Source organism: Anguilla anguilla, chromosome 4 (genome assembly GCF_013347855.1).
Source record: "Anguilla anguilla isolate fAngAng1 chromosome 4, fAngAng1.pri, whole genome shotgun sequence".
NCBI lineage: Eukaryota > Metazoa > Chordata > Actinopteri > Anguilliformes > Anguillidae > Anguilla > Anguilla anguilla.
This window is the reverse complement of record NC_049204.1, coordinates 44686617-44708681: the sequence shown is the minus strand read 5'-3', so window position 1 is coordinate 44708681 and position 22065 is coordinate 44686617. Positions and strand designations below refer to the sequence as shown.

The window sequence follows — 22065 nt, the reverse complement described above, 5'->3', positions numbered from 1 at the left end:
ATGAAGATTCTGACATTCACCAATGTTTTCTTATTTGGGATTTGTTCTTAAGTAAGAACAGAATCTACGCACACTCAAGAGCACACTTACGCACATTTGAGTGCTGACATGTTTGTGCAAAATAATTGGTTACTGCGTTTTCTTCAATTCTACAGTTGTATAATATTATAGGATTTAAATTACAATAATACTTCTATCGTTTATAATATTTTTTATAATTATTTTCATTATTTTACAAAGCATTAAGGTGCCAGGTTCCACCTCAGAGGGTGGTTGCCTCAGCGGGAGTTCATCTGTAAATAAATGATTTAAAAAAAATTAAAAAAACATTTTAGTGACCTTTTATTTTTGGGGATTTCAATGATGCAATGTTTGGTCTATACTGCAAAAGCAAACATTTAAATATTGAATACAAACTAAGCACTTCTGTAACACTTTTTAAACACATGGACATGTTGACGAAGAGAACACTTATTCAGAGGCTTCACTAGGGGGGTAGCACCAAAATGACTGGCAATACATTTTTTGTGCAGTGTTTTGTGAAGCGACGGGTTTACTCCGATGCAGTTTACTGCCAGTTGATTTAATTAGCCATATTGTGACGAGAAGCGCTTTGTCGTTTGAATGCATAATACGCAATTCCTTGCGCCCACTCCCACCAGCATTTTTTATTTTTATTTTTTGCCTCAGATTTGACATCAAACCATTTTTTTTACTTCATCAGTTTTGCGCCCTTCTCCGGATACAGCATTCACTGAACGAGTAATAGCATCCCATGCATCTTTTTTTGTGTTATTTTATATCCACTACTGACGCGACTAAATATGACAGGTCGTTTGCTGTTCACTTCCTGCAGTAATACCTCCACTTCAGAACTACTGAAGTTTTTCTTACATTTGGAGTCCGGTGCTCCACCCTCTTCAGATTTTCGTTTTTGCATTATTGACTTCGTTCGCTCTCAACTTTTCTGTTCGATTTCTGTGTGTGCACACGGCCCTGCAGTCTCATGCCCTTTTATGGGGATCGGCGGGGCGTTTACCTATGCTAATTAGGAACAACTGGCACGTGCTTTCCATTTACGAAGACGATGGGATTCATCATTTTAACCCTCTGGGGTCGAGAGCTCCGCCGGCGGAGCTCGACAAGATGAAATTAACTTTCGTTTCTATTTGGATGATTAACTTCACGTGCTGTTATCATACAGACGCAACAAAAACATTGACAGAAACCTTAGAATCGCGACTTTCCAATGCGCCCATTGGCAAATAATATAAATTGTTTTAAATGTTCCAAATTTGATTAATTAGATCATGTATGCTTCGCTAAACTTTACTCATTACTATGTGAATTTTGCTCAGCAGGAAGTCCGCCCAAATCGCATTCACATGTTAACAACATTATAATTACTCTCCATAGAAGGAGACTAAAGGAGGGGCGATGTGAGATCCATGTGAGAAATGCTAAGTCTGCGAAAGCGGGATAGAATGTCACAGAGTGTCGCCTAATTCACTTCTTTTGAGGTGAACATTTCGTTTAATTTTGGAAAATGGTCCGTCCGGAAGCCGACACTGATGAAGAGCGGTGTCATTTCGAACAGCGAACTGACCCAGCTGAGGATCAACTTCATGCGTAAGTATATTTCTTATGATCATATTGGTAAATATGTGTACTGTATTGTGTTTGTATGAATATCCAGCAATGTGCGCGTTTGTAAATTCCCACACTACGAACGATTCGAACTATTGCATCTCAAAATTATAGGCTAGGCTCTCTGCGTCTGGTTGTGTTAGAAGTATCAGGTAGACTGTATGTTTTTCGATCATATTCGTAATAAATAGCTCATGCCTGGTGTGTAGTGGCGTGGCTAGGATTCTAAAACTGATGTCCTTGCACAATCGATATTAGCATACTCTAAGTAAGTTTGGGAAATAGCAATAAAATAACCACTTAGCTAAACAGACCTAGCCTAGTCCAGATTGAGGCATTGTTATTGATGAGTTGCGTGTAGTTTAGTTGGAATATCAGTGTTTATTTAGTTAAGCTAATGTTTTTTCGTTGATAGCTTGCATTATTTGTAAATGTGTGCTGTATTACATTCTCTGTGTGTTTGTAGGAATATTCACTAATATGCCCGCTTGTAAATTCCCACACTACAAATGATTCTAACCATTGCTTCTCAAAATTATAGGCTACCTCTCTGCGTCTGGTTGTGTTTGTTTGGTTCTTTGTTTGTATATGATGTCACATTTCATAAATTTTGTTTTCATTAGTTAGTGGTTTGTTCCTTTTTTGTAAAGCACATTTAATTTTCACCTGTTGAAGGAAATGTGCTATATAAATAAAGTTTGATTTGATTTCACATTTCCTAACAATTTTGTTTTTATTATATTTGCAGAGATGTTGATCAGAACACACGGCCTAGTTCACCACTAGCTAAGAGGCCAGGCAGACGTTGCAAGAGTACACCAGTCTCATCTCATCTTCCATGCAGTTTACTTCAATAAATGTTCTAAAATCAAAAGTTGTCTTTGTTTCTGTCTTCTAAATGGCTCACTGAGTCTTTGTCTTAGTGGTGGGGAGGCATGCGGCCAAAAATCCAATATATCTGACACAAAATGACAACTGCAAATCCACGTTTCAGTGCCTGGATTCCAGTTGTTTCTGCGAATTGCAGCGATCCATTTGCTTCTCTTTTCTTTAGCTTTTGGCAGTCTGTAAAAAGATAGCTCCGATTTCTTGTTGAATCTATTTGTACAGACAATTGCACACTTTCCCATTTTAGATGTGTTTTTTGTGTCTTCGCGGCATTCAAGCTGAGCGCTAACGCTGCCACTCAGTAGTCGTTCTGCCACTCAGTGGGTGTAACCGCAGTGACTTCCACTTACTGTGACGTCACGTGCATACCCTCTATAGCCCTTCTTCTTGCCTGCATCCTTCCTGTAATGACCCAGGTGATCGCCGTTGCAAGAGACTAAGAGAAAGCATTGACCACGTGGCTCCTATTAAAGTTAAAAAAGGTTATGAACAAGCCCAGGGCCCCCTGGAAAAATAAGGAAACAGCTACTCTTAAAAGAATGTGTTGAAGGGCAGAACATAAGTGGAGGAAAACAAACCAACAAATTCACTTTGATATCTTAAAGGATAATATTTGAAAATACAACCAATGCATCAAAATCGCTAGGCAAGCATATTTTTCCTATTTAATCGCTAGCAACAAAAACAAGCCCCGTATCTTATTCTCAACAGTCAATAGAATACTAAATTCTCCTCGTTCAGTACATTCGGAACTACGTTCCACAGCCAAGTGTGATGAATTTGCAAATTTTTTTAAAGACAAGATAACATATAAGAATGGATATATCCACAAAACAAATTAGCGATTATGCAGAAATTGACCCTGTCTCACCTCCAAAGAGCTCTTTTGGTTTTTTTAACCTCATTAATGACAACCTTTTAAACAAAGGAATAAACAGTCTCAAACCATCTACCTGTGCCCTGGACCCAATCCCCACAAGTTTCTTCAAAAAAGTCTATACTTGCTTTTCCGGTGAATTGTTAAACATTATCAGCCACTCCCTGCAAACTGGCATTTTTCCATCTACTTTTAAGATCACCATAGTTAAGCCCCTTTGTATTGGAAGAAAGATATTGGTGACACCTAGTGGTGCTTTTAAATACTGTACATAGGAACCAAAATATTTAGGAATAAGTAGGAACTTTATTTGGGGAAGCTTTCATTTGAAGGACACTCAAACAACAAGGTTCACTGTTTTAAGGAGTCCATTTTATTTAGAGAAACATGTGGCATGATGTTCATGTTCTGGTTTCAATCCTTCTCCATCCATAGTGTTTCGCCGTCAAAAAAGCATCATCTGTAAGTCAATACTTATTGCTTTGATTCATTTTAATTTGCAACGCAAAATTATTTCATATTTATGTAAAATGTGCATTTAGTGAGTGTTTGTTTGGTATATTGATACTTACCTGACTAGCTTAAATTTACTTACCTTCAGTTCTACGGTACATAGGAAAATATACTTACCGTAAGACACCTGTAAGGAGAAATAATACTTACCTGTTTATTACTTACTGTATTGTACATGGCGTGCAGTTCAATTCTGTGGACAAAGAAGCATTGTATTAGTGCATTGCATATTGAGTTAAGTGTATTGTACTAAGAATGACATTTATTTGTATTTCTGTGTTACAGTTTTACACTTTGCTACATAAAACTTACCAGAAGAATCCAATCGGTCTCTGGATGTCTTCGTGTAGTTAAAGAGATTAGCTGGCTGTATAACTGAGCTCAAAGGTGCATGCTTGGTGATGACAGTACACCCTTCTTAAAAGGAGCACCTTTGACACATCCATTCTCAAAAATTTCAGGCCTATTTCAAATCTCATGTTTTTGAGCAAAATCCTTGAAAAACGTGTTTTCTGGCAATTATCAGAATACTTAAATACAAATTTTTGAAAAATTCCAATCAGGTTTCCGTGCAAAGCATAGCACTGAGACAGCTCTGGTTAAAGTTGTAAATAATATCAGAGTAAACTTGGATAGTGGTAATCTTTCTGTCCTGGTGCTTCTGGACCTCACCGCTGCCTTTGACACGGTGGATCATGAGATCCTTATTTCTAGGCTGGAAAAATGGGTTGGTATCTCAGGCACAGCTCTTAATTGGTTCAGAACCTGCTCGGTCGTGAATATTACGTCTCGGTTGATTAATTCTCCTCAATGGGAGTCAGCATTACTTGTGGTGTGCCCCAGGGTTCAATCTTAGGACCCATCCTATTTAGTTTATACATGCTCCCATTAGGAACTATTATCCGCAAACACAACATTAATTTTCACTGTTATTAGGATAACACCCATATATATATATATATATATATATATATATATCAGTCATTCCTAACAATCTCCAACCAATTGATAATCTCTTGAATTGTCTCTTTGATATAAATGTGTGGATGACTCATAACTTTCTGCAATTAAACCAAGACAAAACAGAAGCCATAGTCATTGGTGATAAGACTAAGAGGGAAATGGTTGTCACTCACCTTAAAAGCAGAGGTCTCAATGTCACCTCTCAGGCTAAAAATTTGGGTATCATATTTGACAGCAATTTGGACTTTGATGCACGCATTAGAAACGCGACCAAAACAGTTTTCTACCACCTGAAAAATATTACCAAAGTTAAGCCCTTCCTTTCCCGAGAAGATGCATAAAAGTTAACATAGGTATTTATAACTTGTCGTCTGGATTGTTGCAATGCCTTACTCACTGGCCTTCCCAGAAAAGTTATTAATAAACTGAGACTGGTTCAAAATGCCACAGCCGGGGTACTCACGACCGCTAAGAAATTTGAACACATTACCTGTTTTAAAATCATTACACTGGCTGCCGGATGATTTTAGAATTTATTTTAAGGTGTTCTTATTGGTTTTTAAAGCTATGCATGGACTCGCCCCCGACTACATAAATGACCTATTAGTAAAATATGTCCCTGTCAGAGCCCTTAGGCCCTCAGATTCCCTCCAATTGTCCATTCCACGGTCTAGAAGTAAAACTTTTGGAGAGGCTGCTTTTAGTTCATAAGCTCCCAGACTGTGGAATAAGCTTTTACTGTATTTTACTGTCCTTTTAGTGTTTTACTGTTAATTTTAATCTACTCATTTATCTTTCTGTAAAGCACATTTATTGGCACTTTCTGTACGAAATGTGCCATATAAATAAAGTTTATTATTATTATTATTATTATTATTATACAATAGCCACATGTAGCCCTCTCACCACAATGCTCATTTACATAATATACATAGGTAGTATTGAAATGTATGAAACTGCCACTAATACACTAAAATGCATGGGAGGAGCTGTGATGGGATGTACCAGCCTACTCTATGTCTAGGGATTTCACTTGGGTGACTGAGAGGCCTGAGGTAGCTTTAAAGATGTTAGTATGTAGCTATACTGCTTGTGAACAATGACTCCCATGCATAAACACTTTGACTCATGAGCCCCCACTTTGAGCACTCACACTCAAAGAACCAGTTATTTTCATAACCTAAAATGATGCTCTACTTGTGCATAACATTTGACACCATGAATAAGGAGTAAACCACAATACCAAAATACACCAAATTGTAACGGGCTTAATTAATTTCAACAGAAAAATATGCAATAACACATGCAATATCATGCCTATCACGTGAATTATCTAAATTAGACATTTACCAAGGATAAACTGCAGCTAGCTTTGCACGAATGGAACAAAAAAAACACTGGCTTCTCTGAGCAACATTACCCCATGAAAATACAAAAGAAAATGAATGAATTAAAATACATTGTAAACACCAGATCAAATTGGCAAACAACATCTCCCAAGGGCACTACACACAGATCAAAGGGGTGTCACCGGCAGCAGGCCATTTGGGTGTCCCCGGGAAGTCTGTTGGAATGTGTATTCCTTCCTGGGAACGTTTACGCACGGCAATAACTACACCTCTCAACAGTGCACTTAAACCTTCACTTGTGGCTGTCTCTTTGAGATTCCTACGCAATGCTTGTTGTGGCGAGTCTACCTTTGCGCATCGTATTAAAATCTTTTCATAGGAAAGTGGTCCTCAGTGTGTTACTTCACCCTTCTCAACTTGGTTCCACGCGGGAGAAGATTACCAACAGCACCTACACTCGACTTCCACCTTGCAAAAGTAGTCACAATAGGCTATCCTTGAATACCAAAGTCCAACTCAGCCATCAATAAACTAAAGCACGCTCAGGCATTGCTGTCCCTTTGTAAATGGTAAATGGCCTGCATTTATACAGCGCTTTTATCCAAAGTGCTTTACAATTGATGCCTCTCATTTACCCATTCACACACGCACTCACACACCAACAGTGAAAGGCTGCCATGCAAGGTACCAATCAGCTCTTGGGTGCAATTAGGGGTTAGGTGTCTAACTCAGGCACACTTCGACGAGCCCAGGGCGGGGGATCGAACCGGCAACCCTCCGACTGCCAGACAACCGCTCTTACCTCCTGAGCTATGTCGCCCCTATTGGGGTGTGTGCAGCCTACTTGGCAAGCTACTATTAGAAGTGGCGTAATGCTGATAGTAGAATTAGTAGGTAGCATCAGCAACTCAAAACATAAAAACACCTCTCAGTTTCTTACGCATTGCAGACCCACTTGGATGATACCAATCCATAAAATCCAGCAAGCCAGAAAGTTAATATTACCAAATCAAACTGTCTAGAAATCTAGACTGCTCCCCCCTGCCTCCTCTCTTTTCACTCACCTCTCCTCCCCTCCCTCCTCCATTTTGTGGGGTCTTCATAGTCTCCCACCCAGTTGTACTGTACAGGCATGGAAATAGGCCTTAGTCTACCTGATAGGAGAGACACAAAGAGAAATGGGAATCAATAAACAACAAATTGTATGCCCACAAACAAGAGATATGCACCGCAGTTTGGTGGTTCACCTGGATTACCTAATGCTAGGGCTGAAATTACACACCAAACATAAAGTTGTCACTGTGGATGTCCTGCATTTTGGCAATCATGCCCTAGAAAAAATACCGGCACAGCCAGTTGTGCCTTGCCGTAAAATTAACAGTATATGGCTGTGGTGCCCTGTGGAGAAGAAAAACATTGCCTGGTTTGCAATTAATTCTCTAGAGTCTTTTTCACTTCACTGTCAAAGTCATGTTGTTTGACAGTGCTTTTCCATGGGATCACCTTCACCCAGATGCCAGCCTACTCTTGGTAATGTGCTTGTCTCCCCATTCATATACATTGCATTTTCAAGCATTCACAATTCTTGAATTAAGTTTTCCAATACATTGGCGATACTGAATGATGCTGAGAACCAACTATTGACTCAGGGGAGGATTAGCACTTCTTCAGAGATTTAATTTAGTTTAGTTATGGATTAGCATTAGCTAGCAAGCAAACCACGTAATTTAGCTGGCTAATTTGGATTTGGAGCATCTTCGGTGTAATAAATGCATAATATCCTTATATATAATATAAGGATAAATATTAGTATAGATTTGTCCAGATATACATATAATATAATATACATTATATGCCTTGCCATATTTATAAATGATATAAATACAAAGTTTTGGTTTATGAAGTTTTACTTTTGTTACTTTTGATTGTGTTGAATAATACGGGTGCTTTTACGTAGTATGTTTTGGCTTTGAGTCCGTCTAAGCGAGTTTGATTTTGGCCTTACTGCCTTCTGATTTCACCTTGTTGTCCTAAGAAATATTGGTTTTGCAAAGGTCAAAGTGGCCTTGTCCAAAAAAAAATAATATTTGAAGTTTGTAATAGTCTGTGTGAAAACACACACACACACACACACAAGTAGACATACAGACACAAACACACACATGCAGACACACACAAACACGCACACACACTGCCTGCAAATAAGACTTGAGTCTTGCACTCCACCCAAAAGAAAAAAAAGATTATACTATAATACTAAAGCTATGTGGCTAAATCACCTTTGTTTGAATCTATAAATGATTATATACAGATTCACACACTGCCTAATTTAACTGCCTGCAAATCATAGGCTCTTGAGATTTATTTAGATTGCTGATTTTAATCGTTTTCCTACTGTAGAACAGTGGCCTGTAAGGAGGTTCACTGCAGCATTATCACATGTACCCATTTACGCAGTCAGCACTTCCTGAGAAAAATAACCTCAATAGCAGATTAATTAAACAATGCCCATGATGTGCTCAAGCCCAAACTGCAAATGGTACCACACAGCTTCCTGAGGAGCACTGAATGCCCAATAAGCCTATTATAAAACTAATATACTTTATAACTACCCTTTATTACAGAACATATACACCCATATTTTTTGTATAATGATGACAGTATGAGGTAAAATTAGTCTTTCCAACTCTGCAAATAACTCTGAAACCACTACCAACAATATTGATTATGAAGGAGAGCAGGCAGGGACGGCCCTGATCTTTTGGGGGGCCCTAAGCGCAAATTTCTTAGGGGCCTCCTTGTCTTTCAGACCGGGGAGGGGGTGGTTAGATGGATGGGTGTGGCTATGGCCACGGAACTATATGTAATGGGGGTTTTGGGGGCACAGGGGACTGTATTGAGATGATGTACCGTTTGGTCTGAAAGTGCACAGTAAACTGACTGTTTTTATCTGAATATCATTGTTGGACTATTTATTACAAACCAGCTCTCTACAGTGTTGGACCAGAAGATTGCCAGTGAGGTGTGTGGGGTGAAGGTTAAATTGAGCCAGTGTCTTTCATTGTAATCACAACTTTAAGTTAATTTGCCTTCAACAGATGTCAGATACACCACTCATTTCTCCCCATTCAAGCTCTATCATTGCTGTTTCTTTGTTTCTTTATTTCACCAGAAGGTGGCAATATAATTATATTGTCATATGAAACTTGCACTCCACCCAAAGGCAAAAAAAGATTATATTATCATATTACCGCTATTTGATTGAATCACCTTTGTCTGAATCTATAAATGAATATTTCCTCTCCCCTGAACCTAAAACAAACATAAATACACACATCATTATACCAGTCAAATAGATCATGTTTGTTTCAAAGCACTCTTTGACAATGAATGTTATCATTGCTATTGGTGTCACTGTCAAAAAATGAATCTAATATGAACAGACAACACATTGTGTGAATTGATTGATTTATCTACATCTGTTATATCACAAAGCAGGAATACTAAATTATAGCCAGATTTTGTGAAAAAGATACAAATAAAACATGGAGACATTTCACCTCCAGTATTTTCATATGAATGAATAGCTAGATTGGCTAGCATGCTTCTGACGATTGACTACGCAAGACTAGGTGGTATAGCAGTGTGTTAAAATGAAACCTATGCCTATGGATTAGGCTATAGTTTGGTATTGATTTGAATGTTTCAAAATGTAGTTATTTCATGATGTTTTTGGAAGTTGACTGGCTAACAGTGTGATGCTGCGTTACCTAGGCTATACATAAGAACAGTGTGTGGTGCAACCTGTTTTTATTCACAAATAAACATTATAAACTTAAAATTATAAACTGTCAGGGAAATGAGGATGAAGCAAAATATGTTTAACTTTCTGAATCCAGAAGTTTTAACAGCTAACATCCCCTCATTTAATAGCACTCTGAATACCAAACATAAGTGCATCAACAGTTAAACCCCTCCCTTATCCAATATGTGTAATTAATTTACCTGATTTAATTGTTAATTATTTTCAGAGATATCCATTAGTAATGAAATCGCAGAAGAGCAGAGCAACCTGTTGATTCAACGTTTATCAAAATGTATAACTAACAACCAAAAAAAAATTGTAGCTGGTCGAAATTTAAGTTACAAAAAAAATATTTAATGTCTTGTCTAAAGATGAAGGTCAGTTACCTTAAGCAACAAATGTTACAGACATAAACAGGTTACAGTCACAAAATGAATGAATGGAGGAATATACCAAAACCACAGCATGTTTCTCCCAAAACAGTCCCAAGAAAAAACAAGACCAATTTTCAAAAACCAACAGCGATAAACAACAGCAGAATAGTCCAAAAAGACAGGGGTGAAAATGTAAAAATGCCAGATGAGCTGTCAGATAAAAATATCAGATCATGCACACACCAAACATCAAGAAACACCAGGCCCAGATGCAAGGTTCAGATTCCACAGATAGCAACAGCAGAGATCAATCCCTGAATGTCCACCGCAACAGACGTAAACTGCCTGATGTAAAACACCCTAAAATGTTTGTAAAGAAAAGGCTCATTTTAAGTAGTTGCAGAACGCAGGGGCATGGTTGTGCTGATTGGGTGAGGTCTGAAAGGGTGGTCAGACAAGGACCGCGTTATCTGATGCCCCTTTTCCACCAAGGTATTTTGAGGGCCGGTTCGGAGCCAGTGCCTAATCGCAAACCAGTTCTTCGCTTTTCGACAGCAAAAGAACTGGCTCTCGGCCAGGAAAACTGGTTCCAAAGCGACACCAACACTTGGCTGGCCTAGAACCTAGAACCGCTTACGTCAGGGGCTGGGAGCGGAATTATCGTGACCAACCAAGACCTACTAAAACTTTGTGACCGCCAGGTAGAGTGAGAGCACCTATTACCGACCACCTTCGTTCGACAGACAGGAAAACGTAAACTGGATTTGCAACTATATATGAAATAGGCAAAATGTCGGTAACAACCTGTACCTAGTTATGTAGGAAAAAATGTCCTTGTTATCCTCCAGTGGTTATTTTTTCTGTACTTTCACAATTTTGTCTGTGCCGGCAAATAAGTCAGAGGTGGTTCAGCGCTAGCTTTTGATTGTTAAGGGGACGTGTATCGACCACCCCATATAAATGAATGGAACTTGACATAAATTTGCTAGCATACTGTTTGAGTGTCCTGTCTTGCGTATTTGAGGTTAATATGAGAAAGGGTGGTCGCTATCAGCATGTCTAGAAATCCGTACAACACCCAAACCACATCAGTTACATTTATTAAAATAATGGTGACATTGCTTACCGAGACTCATCCAGAAGCTTTTCCTTTCTCCTTTTCTCAGTGCCTGATTCACAATTTTTTTGGACGGCATCCTTTACAGTGGTTTAGCGTTTCAGTTGGAGTTTTTTTATTTCCACAGCAACTACATGTTGTTTGCAAAACCACCACCAGGTGGGAAATGTGAGCACTCAAAACCATTTCTGACAGATAACACTTCAACCGTGGATCTCACGAGCAAAGTAGAATGGTGGCTTGCGTCAGATTACTGCTGCTATTATTTTAACAGGAAAGGAGAGGAAAATACATTTTAGTGACAAGCAGGGACATGATTGTTACCCATAACATTTTTGCGTGTCTTTGAGTGAAATGTATGTCGTTAAACGGTTATTCAAAGAACTTCATGGTCACACTGTGAAACTTAATAGCCTAGTCAGACAATTTTGAACACAGTCTAATGCCATCCATCTTAGTTTCACTTATAGGGCAGAGTCGGTATAACTGTAATGCATCATAAATGTAACACAGTCAATAACTTTTTGTACACTGTTGCTACAGTCATTTGATTGTATATGCACAAGTCCTATACCAAATGATTAATGGAAACTGGGCACATGCATTTATTTATAAGCACACACCAGATTGGTCTGTATAGTAGACAATTTGCTTTTGATATTTCGTTTTGTTTTTAATGCATAAATTGTCTATGGTATAAATTAATAGACCCAAATTAATTCAACTTTTCATTTATTTCATGTAAAATAACCTAATCTTGGTCAAAATGGAATGGCCTTGTCAATAAGATAAATGCATCCCTTTGAGGTGCTCCAAAACAATGAGCATAACTTAATTCACAGGTCAGTACATTGTCTTACAACAGTAGGCTACAAAGAAGTTTTGATGTAGGTTACAGTAATTTACGGTAATGGTAATAAAAATCCATCATAAATTATCCGACACGATTAAGTTATGAACAACTGAAATGGGAGATTACTGACATGCCAGCGCTGTTTGAAGTAAAATTTCACATTGCGAGGTTAAATGTTTTCTGAGAAAAGGAGCAAAATCCAAAAACTGTTACATTGTTACAGACTCTCCCCAATGTCTGCTCTGCGACAGCTCTATACAGTAAAAATTGTTTTAATTTAGAATTTATTCAAGATAAATGAATCAATCAGACCTGAGTCAAATACGTATTTGTTTTGGATTCAAATACTTTTTTACACTTTACTATCAAAAAGTGTAAACCCCGCCTTCTGGTCATATTGGCCGGCTCAATTACACCAGGCAAGATCAAAAGAGCGCAGAAAAGTATTTTAATCCAAAACAAATCCGTATTTGACCCAGAATTATTGTTTAGCATTTTGATGTGTGTAAAATTATTATTTCTGAGGCATCTTTGAGAGAGACCGGCAAAGATGTGTGCATAAAAGCGACACCAACAATAAGTCAAGCAAGGCAAAATTGAAACCTGGCACCACAATATTTTGAATAAAAATTTGCCTCGTTGTTAGTTTTGTATTCAACGGTTTTGCACATAGATTTTAATAGTGATGACATTAGTTGCCTATGTACTTAACAGATTTGCCAGCTATGTACCTAACAGATTTTCCATAATCTAGCCTATAGCCATTCAGATCAACGTATGGTGTTCGAACGATCTTGGAAGATATTCTTATTCGGCACGGTCATTGTGGAATCAACGGTAGCAGCAATGTTCCAGTACTCTCACTGGAACATTTGCACCAAGCAGTGTTCCTTGCACCATGCAGGTTCCTTTTGTTTTGCAAATGAATAATTAGAGGTGTAAATCGGATCATCTGTCATCAAAGAAATTGATGAAGTGTTACATTAGGCCATCTATTGCTTGAAGAGATATAGATAATCAGGTATGTAGTGTAGTGCTCATAATCTAGGCTTCACCAAGATCTTGTCTACAGTGTGGTATAAAGCATTTTAGTATTACAAATGGGTGTTTTTTTAATTACTGTGAAGAGACGACGTGTCTTTTCAATTTTCAGTTCCCAACCTACTGCCAGTGTGCGATGATGCATATTCCTAAGGAGGTCAAACCTGTTTTGGCGATTTTTTAGGAAAACATGGTTTTACAGTTTATTTCCATGCATAATGGCATGAATGCTACAGTACAATCAAATAACAATATATAAATCCAGTATCCAATGTATTTCCAGAAAATAAATTTTGTTTACTTTAATATGATGTTAAAAATTAGCATCGTATTAAAAATTAGCTGCTTCCCTCGGCATGTAATCACTATTATTGTGGGGAAAAGCATCATCATCTGTGCGACTTTTGACTTTTGTTTCATGTTTTTCCTTCAGCAACATGGACCAATATTTATTGTAATTTTTCAGTAAAAATGTATTTACTGTACATATTTACTCGTATTGTTATGAGCTGCGACATTTAGTGAAATATGTAATCTGCTCTCAAAACGCTATAAATGTCTCAGTTTTAACACCAGGAGCGCCGGACCATTTCCTGGCATTCAAATAACTTTTCGCGCGGCCAAGGGTCAAATGACACATTAGCCTTCAAACTGGAAATATTCGCATTGTTCGCTAGATGGCGCTTATTAGACAGGAGCTGACAAAGGTTGCCAGCCCATTGTCCTAATGAAATATTTGCGAGATTTTAGACTGTCAGAGTATCAGAGTAAGTTATGTTTTAGTTACGGCTCGGCATTCTAGTCAACACATTGTTGCAATATAAATGTATTTAGAATAAACAGTATGTCTGTATGAAAAGCTAACAATAAACAGATTGTAGGGAGGTCAAACCTGTTTTTCAAAAAACAAATTTGACAGTTTATTCTTCATGCATAATATCATAAATGCTAATAATCAAATAGGCTAACAACATATAAATCGCCAATTTGCTAAAATTAGCCGCTTCCCTCCGCATGTGATCACTGATCGCTGTCGTTGGAGGGAAACGCATCATCACCCGTGCGAATTTTAGGGTCGGGTTTTCTGTTTTATAAAAATACATGTAAAAAATATTGTCGTTCAAACGAGTTTTTTTCCGGTGACCAGAAAACATGTAGGCTAGGCTACACTGGCAAGCAGGTCATAGCTGGCTGTGACTATTCGACTGGGGATTCGAAATCCAAAGTCTCTTATTCATCGTAGACTAATTACAAAAAACACCCATTCGTAACACTGAATAATACCGCACTGTACATAAGACCATAGCAAATATATACATGCAAGAATCCTGTTGTTCAAACGAGTTTTTTCCGGTGACCAGAAAACATGTAGGCTATACAGGCAAGCAGGTCATAGCCTAGCTAGCTGTGACTATTCGACTGGGGATTCGAAATCCAAAGAAGTCTCTTGTTCATCGTAATTACAAAAAACACCCATTCGTAACACTGAATAATACCGCACTGTACATAAGACCTTAGCAACCAAGTGGAATTTCAAAACTGATTATCGCTTCAGCGCACACACAAAGTCAAATTGAGATAGCAACAAAGTAAAAAGACGAGACACCTGTCTTCAGTAATTTGCTTTATTAGATCAAAAAGCATACAGCACATTGTTAGGAAGTTGAAGCGATTTTGAAAATATAACGTTAGCTAAATATATAGCTAGCAAGTTGAATTATTTAGAATCACCCCGCAAATCAATAAATAAAAAATCTATATAAAACATTAGCAATAGAGCTGCTGGTAATGCGGTAACGCCGTCAGCATTCAAGACAGAGCTTGGGTTGCATTTTTGTACATTTGCCGCAGACAAGTCGTTTACACTTGTCACAGATATCACAAGTTTTGTTCCCTCCACATCTGGATACCTGGCAGCGTTTTCTTTTTAGTGACCGCTCTCGCTGTGGTGTGTTGGGGGTTTCTGGACTGCAGAGGGGCGCTGGGACGGTACGCCGCGGAGCTGCCTTTGCGGTCATGTGATTTGCACGCAACTCCTTGGCCAACTCAAGAATAAATCTTCTCCGACTAATTGTTTTGTTCATGCATTGCGTGTATAAAACATGGGCGTTGATTGCAGCCAGATCCAAAATGTTGTAAAAAACGGCAACTGGCCAACGACGACTGCCCCCCTTGACCGAATACAGCCGTGCCATCTGGTCCAAAACATCCACTCCCATTTTTGTTGCGTTGTAATGGGCGATGGTTTCTGGCAGTTTTTTGGCATCAGTGTCGATCGATACGGTTTTGTGCATAGTGCTCAAAATGCACACATTTTTCTTGGGCTTGCACTGATAAACCGTAAGTGTAGCGTGTCCAGCTCTCCAGATCGTGGTGGAAAATCTCTCTTGATTTTGTGCCTTCGCAGAAGGGGGCACTTCTCTCCTCTTTTTGTTCATGGTACCCACCAATGTAGTTTTTTTTGCGTGTAGATTGTTCGCCAGGGCAATCGATGTGAAGAAATTGTCCGAGGTTATATTTCTTCCTTTTCCGACGAAGGGTTCCACAAGGCGCATGACCACATTGTCAGCTAATCGTTCACCGACAGGCCTCGCCTCATCTTTCCCAAGGTATGGGAAAGCGTTCAGCATGTACTTCGTTTCAACGTCGGCTGCTATCCAGAACTTTATCCCAAATTTATCTGGTTTAGTAGCAATGTACTGCGTGAAGCGGCACCGCGCTTTAGTTGGGAACAACTGCTCATCAACAGTTATGTTTTCTCCAGGTGTGTAACACGCAGTACTGTTGCTTACAAATTTGCTCCATATTTCGGAAATAATGGCAAATTTGTCTTTCTCAAGACGTGTTGCCCTTGTGTCCTTGTCATCAAATCTGAGATAGCGCATGATGTCCCGAAACCTTTGCCGCGACATAGTTTCATTGAAAAATGGATTTCCCAAGTCTGAAGACCAAAAGTCTTCTAAATTCATACTTTTACCGCCAGTGATGCCTCGTAAATACAGCAGTCCCACGAAAGCTTTCAATTCGTCGACTGACAGGTCCCAGTTTTCTGCACCATTTCTGTGGGCTTCTGCCACAGTATACTTGACAATCTGCCCCCACATCAGAATGTCAATCAGACATAGCAGACTGCTCAGCGGACTTACAATGTTCTCCTTGGCGCACCGTGTGGGCCCAGCCTTTTCCCGTAAGATATTGCAGGATGGTGCTCTGCCCAGAGCATTACCAGCAGTCTGTTCGACCCAAACTGTCCCATCGTTTGCCCTTTCCTCTCTCTCTGAGACAAACTCAGTCGTAGTCGCAGTCTCAGTTTCAACTTCAGAATCAGATTCAGAAGCTGAATCAAATTCAATATCCAGCTCCAACTCCTCATCGCCCAAATCCATTTCATTGGCATCCTGAATCAGGTCCAAAGCTTGCTTGGCAGAGTATCTCTGTGGTCGTGTGTTCATCTTGGCAAGCGATACCAAACCGAACTGGTCGCCGAAATAATCATGCTTCTCTTTTATAACCATATTTTCGTAGCCCAATAATAATTTGAATAGAAATTATTATAACAGCCCCGCCCATGCCATTATAGTTTCAGGTGTGAGGGGCGTGGTGTGGTGCGTGAAAAGTCAATTCCTTGATAGGATGTAACATCCATAACATGTTACATTAACAATCTTTTCGATTAAAACTTTGATAATTATGTAGATGCCTAAATGTGAATACTCTGCGTAAAAATTAAAAAAGTTGCACATAATAGCAACATCTGCAAACGTGTAGGATATCTGTTTCCATTGTGTGGTATTTTAACATGGATGCATTTCATTTTAACCCTTATATAAATTTTTCCACTTGCATAACTATGTAGGACTATGATTTTCGTTTGTGTAGGAATACAAACGAAATTCACAGGCATTTTAGAGAGATGATAACGAAACGATCGCAATATTTTAAATATTTTAAAAGAATATAAATAATGATACATTTATTCCTGGTTATTTGACGTGATTCTTGCTTGGGCTGTCAATCCTATGATAGTGTAAGAAAATTGTTCATTACATGTGCCGATCATTAGTAACATTAGTGGTAGCGACCTGTTTCTCCCGATTGGTAACTGTAAATGTATTGCTGAAAGTGGAATAGTAATTATGTGGGCAATTAGTTTCATAAACTCCATAAACCCTATCGATGGTTGCGTGGACATGGTAAAGCAGAGAGACGCCTATATTCCCACGCAACGCATCCCGATAGTTTATGCATGTGCTGTTGCATCTACGCAGACAGCGTGAGCAGTCTTCTAACACAGTTCCTAACGTGCAAGGCTCTAATTTTTGAATATGAAACAAGGTCCGAACCTATTATGACTAGAAATAAGTAAAACTTAAAAAACAAGTAAAAATGTGACACTTGTATCTTTGTTTTGGGCATTTATCTTTTTACTACTCAGTAGGCCTAAAAGGCCTACTCATGATAATAGCTTCAAAAAAACTACCAGCTATTCACGCACAATCGTTCACGCTCATCCATTGAATCGTCCCTCACCCCTCCCCCAGCACCAGAATACTGAATTCTTTAGATGCCTTTAGCGAAACCAGAGCTGATAGTTTTTTCTCTATGGCCCCGAGTCAAACCCAGTAGGTGTGAATGTTCAGCTTCGCAGAGGGGTGTGATTTTCTTCCTCTTCACGACACCAGTGATGGCGATTGGAGACTTCACCTCAATAGACCTAACTTATATTTTCAAAACCTACATTTTCAACTGTGAAAACAATATTTAAAAATTTCCATTCAATCTATGGATAAGCAAATGTATTTATTGATATCAAATCAATAAACAAGAAAATCAATATAAAACATTAGTAGGCTAAATGTTAATAGTAAACATAAAACATCAGTAATAACAAGCCCAAATCCGCAATAGCTGCGACCGCGCATGCATCCACAGGAGGACACTTTTGTGGACCAACTGACCAACAAACTAAAGAGCTGCTGGTCGCCTATATGCCGCGGAGTTTGTAAGCTTAGCTGCCTTTGCCATCATGTGATTTGACATTGCAAGTTCGGTCGATAGCACATTGCTCAAGATGCCGTCTCATCTTTATACGTGCATGCATGAATATGTGCTTTCGTTTCAAGTAAGTGAAAAATTACGGTCAGCATAACCATGCTGTGCCATGCTTCGCTAAAGCATCTGAAGTTTTCTGTGTTCTCGGGTGGGGGAGGGGTGAGCGTTGAATGTCCCATACAGATCAGTGGTCTTACCCTTACCCTTAGATTGACATGTGAATGTCCCACTTGAGAATGGTTCACTTATGCCACGTGTGAATGTTTGAAAGTTGATATCTCTCCAGGGAGAGGTAAAATGTTCTATTTGTCCGGCACATAATATTATTATGTTATGTTAGCCTACTCAAAAATAATACAAGTATTTTGCTTAGCCGTAATTAGTTACGCTACAAAGTATGCCTTGTATTACTTTTAGTTACGCAACAATCTCTCGCTCTTGCTTATACTTTTTTCTACATTTTTATTCTTTTTTTTCTATTTAGTTTACTGTTTTTAAAAAAAGATTTTTATTACTAGTTTACTCAACGGAATAACAGCATACACCACACGAACACATCACAAGACACTTCACATTTGAGAAATCATTTTTGATTGTAGGCTATGTAATAGTTACATTTATTGTTCTCTCAAGTAGCCTAAAGGTTAATACTATGTTTTTAAAAAATTGTGGAGTTATACATAATAGCAACTGCAAAGCCTAGCCTAACCGGACATCGTGTCACCACTCGCGTGCTTCCACAATGATTTTTTCCCCCCAAAACCTTTACTCCCTGAAACGAATGTCCCCTATTTCCTGGTCCCTCAAAAGCCAAATGTGTCACGTCACATTTTTACCTCACAGAAAATAGGATATGATACAGCTATAATTTTTTTTAGCATATTTTGTGTGTGTGTGTGTGTGTGTGTGTGTGTATACATCAACGAGCAAGGTATGCTTGATCAGAACTCACAGAAAGTCCACTGATAACAAGTGCACTAAATAAACGTAATCCGTCTGGGATAAATGCATAGGAAATTTGCCGAGGGAACCGATGGCAGAAGAAACGTCCGAGTTGATGTACAAAAAGACGTCTTCACTGAAACACTCTATAAATAAACTAATTAACAGCCGAAACAAACCATGACTAACTATAAACTAACAAACTACGCTATGATTCAAATATATTTTTATCATGCTGTATTGTAGTGGTTTCTTTATTTTAGATTGTTTTTGCAATAGTGTTACAGTTTGTAGTCCTAAAACCCGGAAGTAAGTTGGCATTGGGTTCTCATCAGATTTCTCCCGTGGGGATTTAGTTTTCTGCCGAAAGTAAGGTTTGTGGTGAACGTAAGCCTAAATGAGCTTCACGATTGTTTGTCAACCGTGGATTTCTAAGCTGTCATGTGCTTTTGAAAAGTAGGCTAAGTTTCTATATTGAAACTACAAGAGCGGTCACATTTTTGCAATAACCACTCTTGTTTTACTAGCTCGCATGCACGCTGAGCGTCGAACGCTAAGCGTGAGTGAGCGGCGAACCCATAGAACCCGTAAAACAAAACGTGAAACTGTTTTAGGCATAAATTAACCATAGGTCTTATTTTCGGAAGAAAACTAAATCCCTATTGGAAAAATGCATTGGCAATCTGCCGAGGGAACCCATGGCGGAAGAAACGTCCGGGTTGGCCTACAAAAAGACGTATTCACTGTAATATTCTATGAATAAACAAATTAACAGCCGAAACAAATAGCGCTTCGAATATATTTTTATCTTGTTATATTGTAGTCGTTTCTTTAGCTTAGATTTAGTTTTTTCAATATCATACGCAGCATTGTTGTTGTACGTGAACGTGTCGCATGCAGCCATTGTGCACGAGAATGATAATGCATAAAATTGAAAAAAAAAATTTGTTTATGCATTTGAAGACGGATCAATTTTATTTTAACCCTTATTTAGAAATTTCCAGTTGTATAATAACTGTAAAAATAAAATGTAGGGCTATGATTTCAGAACACAAGGGAAAGGCATAGGCATAAACAAATGATCACAAAACGAACGCAATAGCCTATAAAAATATTTTTTAAGATCACATATTTAAAACATTATATAATGTATTATTCAAAATAAACATAAACAAATATTTCTAATAACAAAATAAATAAAACATTCGTACAAATATAAATGCGTGTCCACCGCGATGAAAAGTATATCCTTGCGCCTCCTGGTGTGGTGAAGGAAAACTGACTCCTTAGTCTGAAGACGGCCGTAATTTAACAACACTGTTATAACACACACGGAAGTGAAATAAGGTGCTTTTAACATTTTCCAAACGGGACTTTGACATTCCTACTACGCTGGTACGTAAAGAACAAATATTTAGGAAAAGTCAGTGAATGCGGATGATGTAGCTTGCTAGTAACTAAATGAAAAAAATCCTAAACTCCGAAATATCTCTGTCACAGCGCTCCTAGTGTTAAACCTAGCAGCCCTGAGGCTTCAAAATACCATTGCAGTTGGGGACTCGAATGGACCAGGCTCACGTCTCCTTTTTCACCTTAATTTAAAAAAAACATCCATTCATAAAATTAAAATGCTTTATTCCAAGTGGTAGCAAGACTCTAGCTCGGGAGACTCTTTTTGCTGCATAACCTCAACTGATTGGAACTGAACAACCAAGATGTTGACAAGAGAGGTAGGCTACAGTTTGACTTACATTTAATTTCACCAATAAATAAAAAAGTGCCATTTTGCTTCTGAAATCGCTGTAATATTCTGAGTTTCTCAGGATGCAGGCAGCTTAACATTTTATGACAAATAAAGCTTTAATACATAATAATCGAATAGCATGTGAAACATTTCACAGCAAGACTTTCTTGTAACAAAAATGTGTAATAATACCTTCAGTGAGGTTTGATTTTTTATAATGACCGAACTGATTTCGGTTCAGCGTTAGGTACAGGCAAAAATGCTCACAAAGTCAAATGACCTGTTTAAGTGAGCCCAGATGCCAATTTGTTTTAATGTTTTGCTTGGAATGCCCGTGAATACATTGACGGCAGAACGTGTCACCTTACTTCTGCAACTTCAGTGATTACACAGGAAAAGGGACACAGATAATAAATCGTATTAAAGAAAACAGCTGTTAGTTAATAAATATGGGTATTTATTTGTTGAGTAGCATTTATTACATTGTGAAACATAAAATGTCAAAATTTGTTTTCTGAAAAATCGCCAAAACGGATTTGACGTCTTACACAAGTTTTTTGTTGCGAACTGTTATAATATAACAAGAAAGTTACCAGATCCATAAAAATATTTGAATGGCTCATATGATGCTACCAGTCCCATATTAGCTGGTGTTAGGGCTTTATTTTTTCCCAATTACTCATGTTATCTTCAAATCACAGAGCTAGGCATTCATGTTAAGATAGCGAATCACTCCGAAATGCAACACGACGTGACATGAATTGCAATGCAGAATTATGGAAGCCGTCCTTATGAGGAAAAATTACACTCTGCTGGCCCCTACTCTCAGAACCTCGTAAGAATTTCCCTCTGGCCGGCAGAACCTCTACCGCAAAGGCAAATGCGTCAACCCTAAACCAC

General features: G+C 38.4%; 1 protein-coding gene across 8 annotated transcripts in view; it reads right to left on the bottom strand.

The window, feature by feature from the left end:
• cnksr2a (connector enhancer of kinase suppressor of Ras 2a) overlaps positions 1-22065 on the bottom strand; it is a 357881-nt gene that overhangs the window by 158905 nt on the left and 176911 nt on the right. For all 8 annotated transcript variants that reach the window (XR_004764907.1, XM_035414896.1, XM_035414899.1 and 5 more), the window contains one exon: positions 7302-7391. Coding sequence is in view for 7 of the 8 variants with exons in the window: in XM_035414896.1 (XP_035270787.1) it covers positions 7302-7391 (90 nt within the window). In the remaining variant the exon portion in view is untranslated. The remainder of the gene's footprint in view (positions 1-7301; positions 7392-22065) is intronic.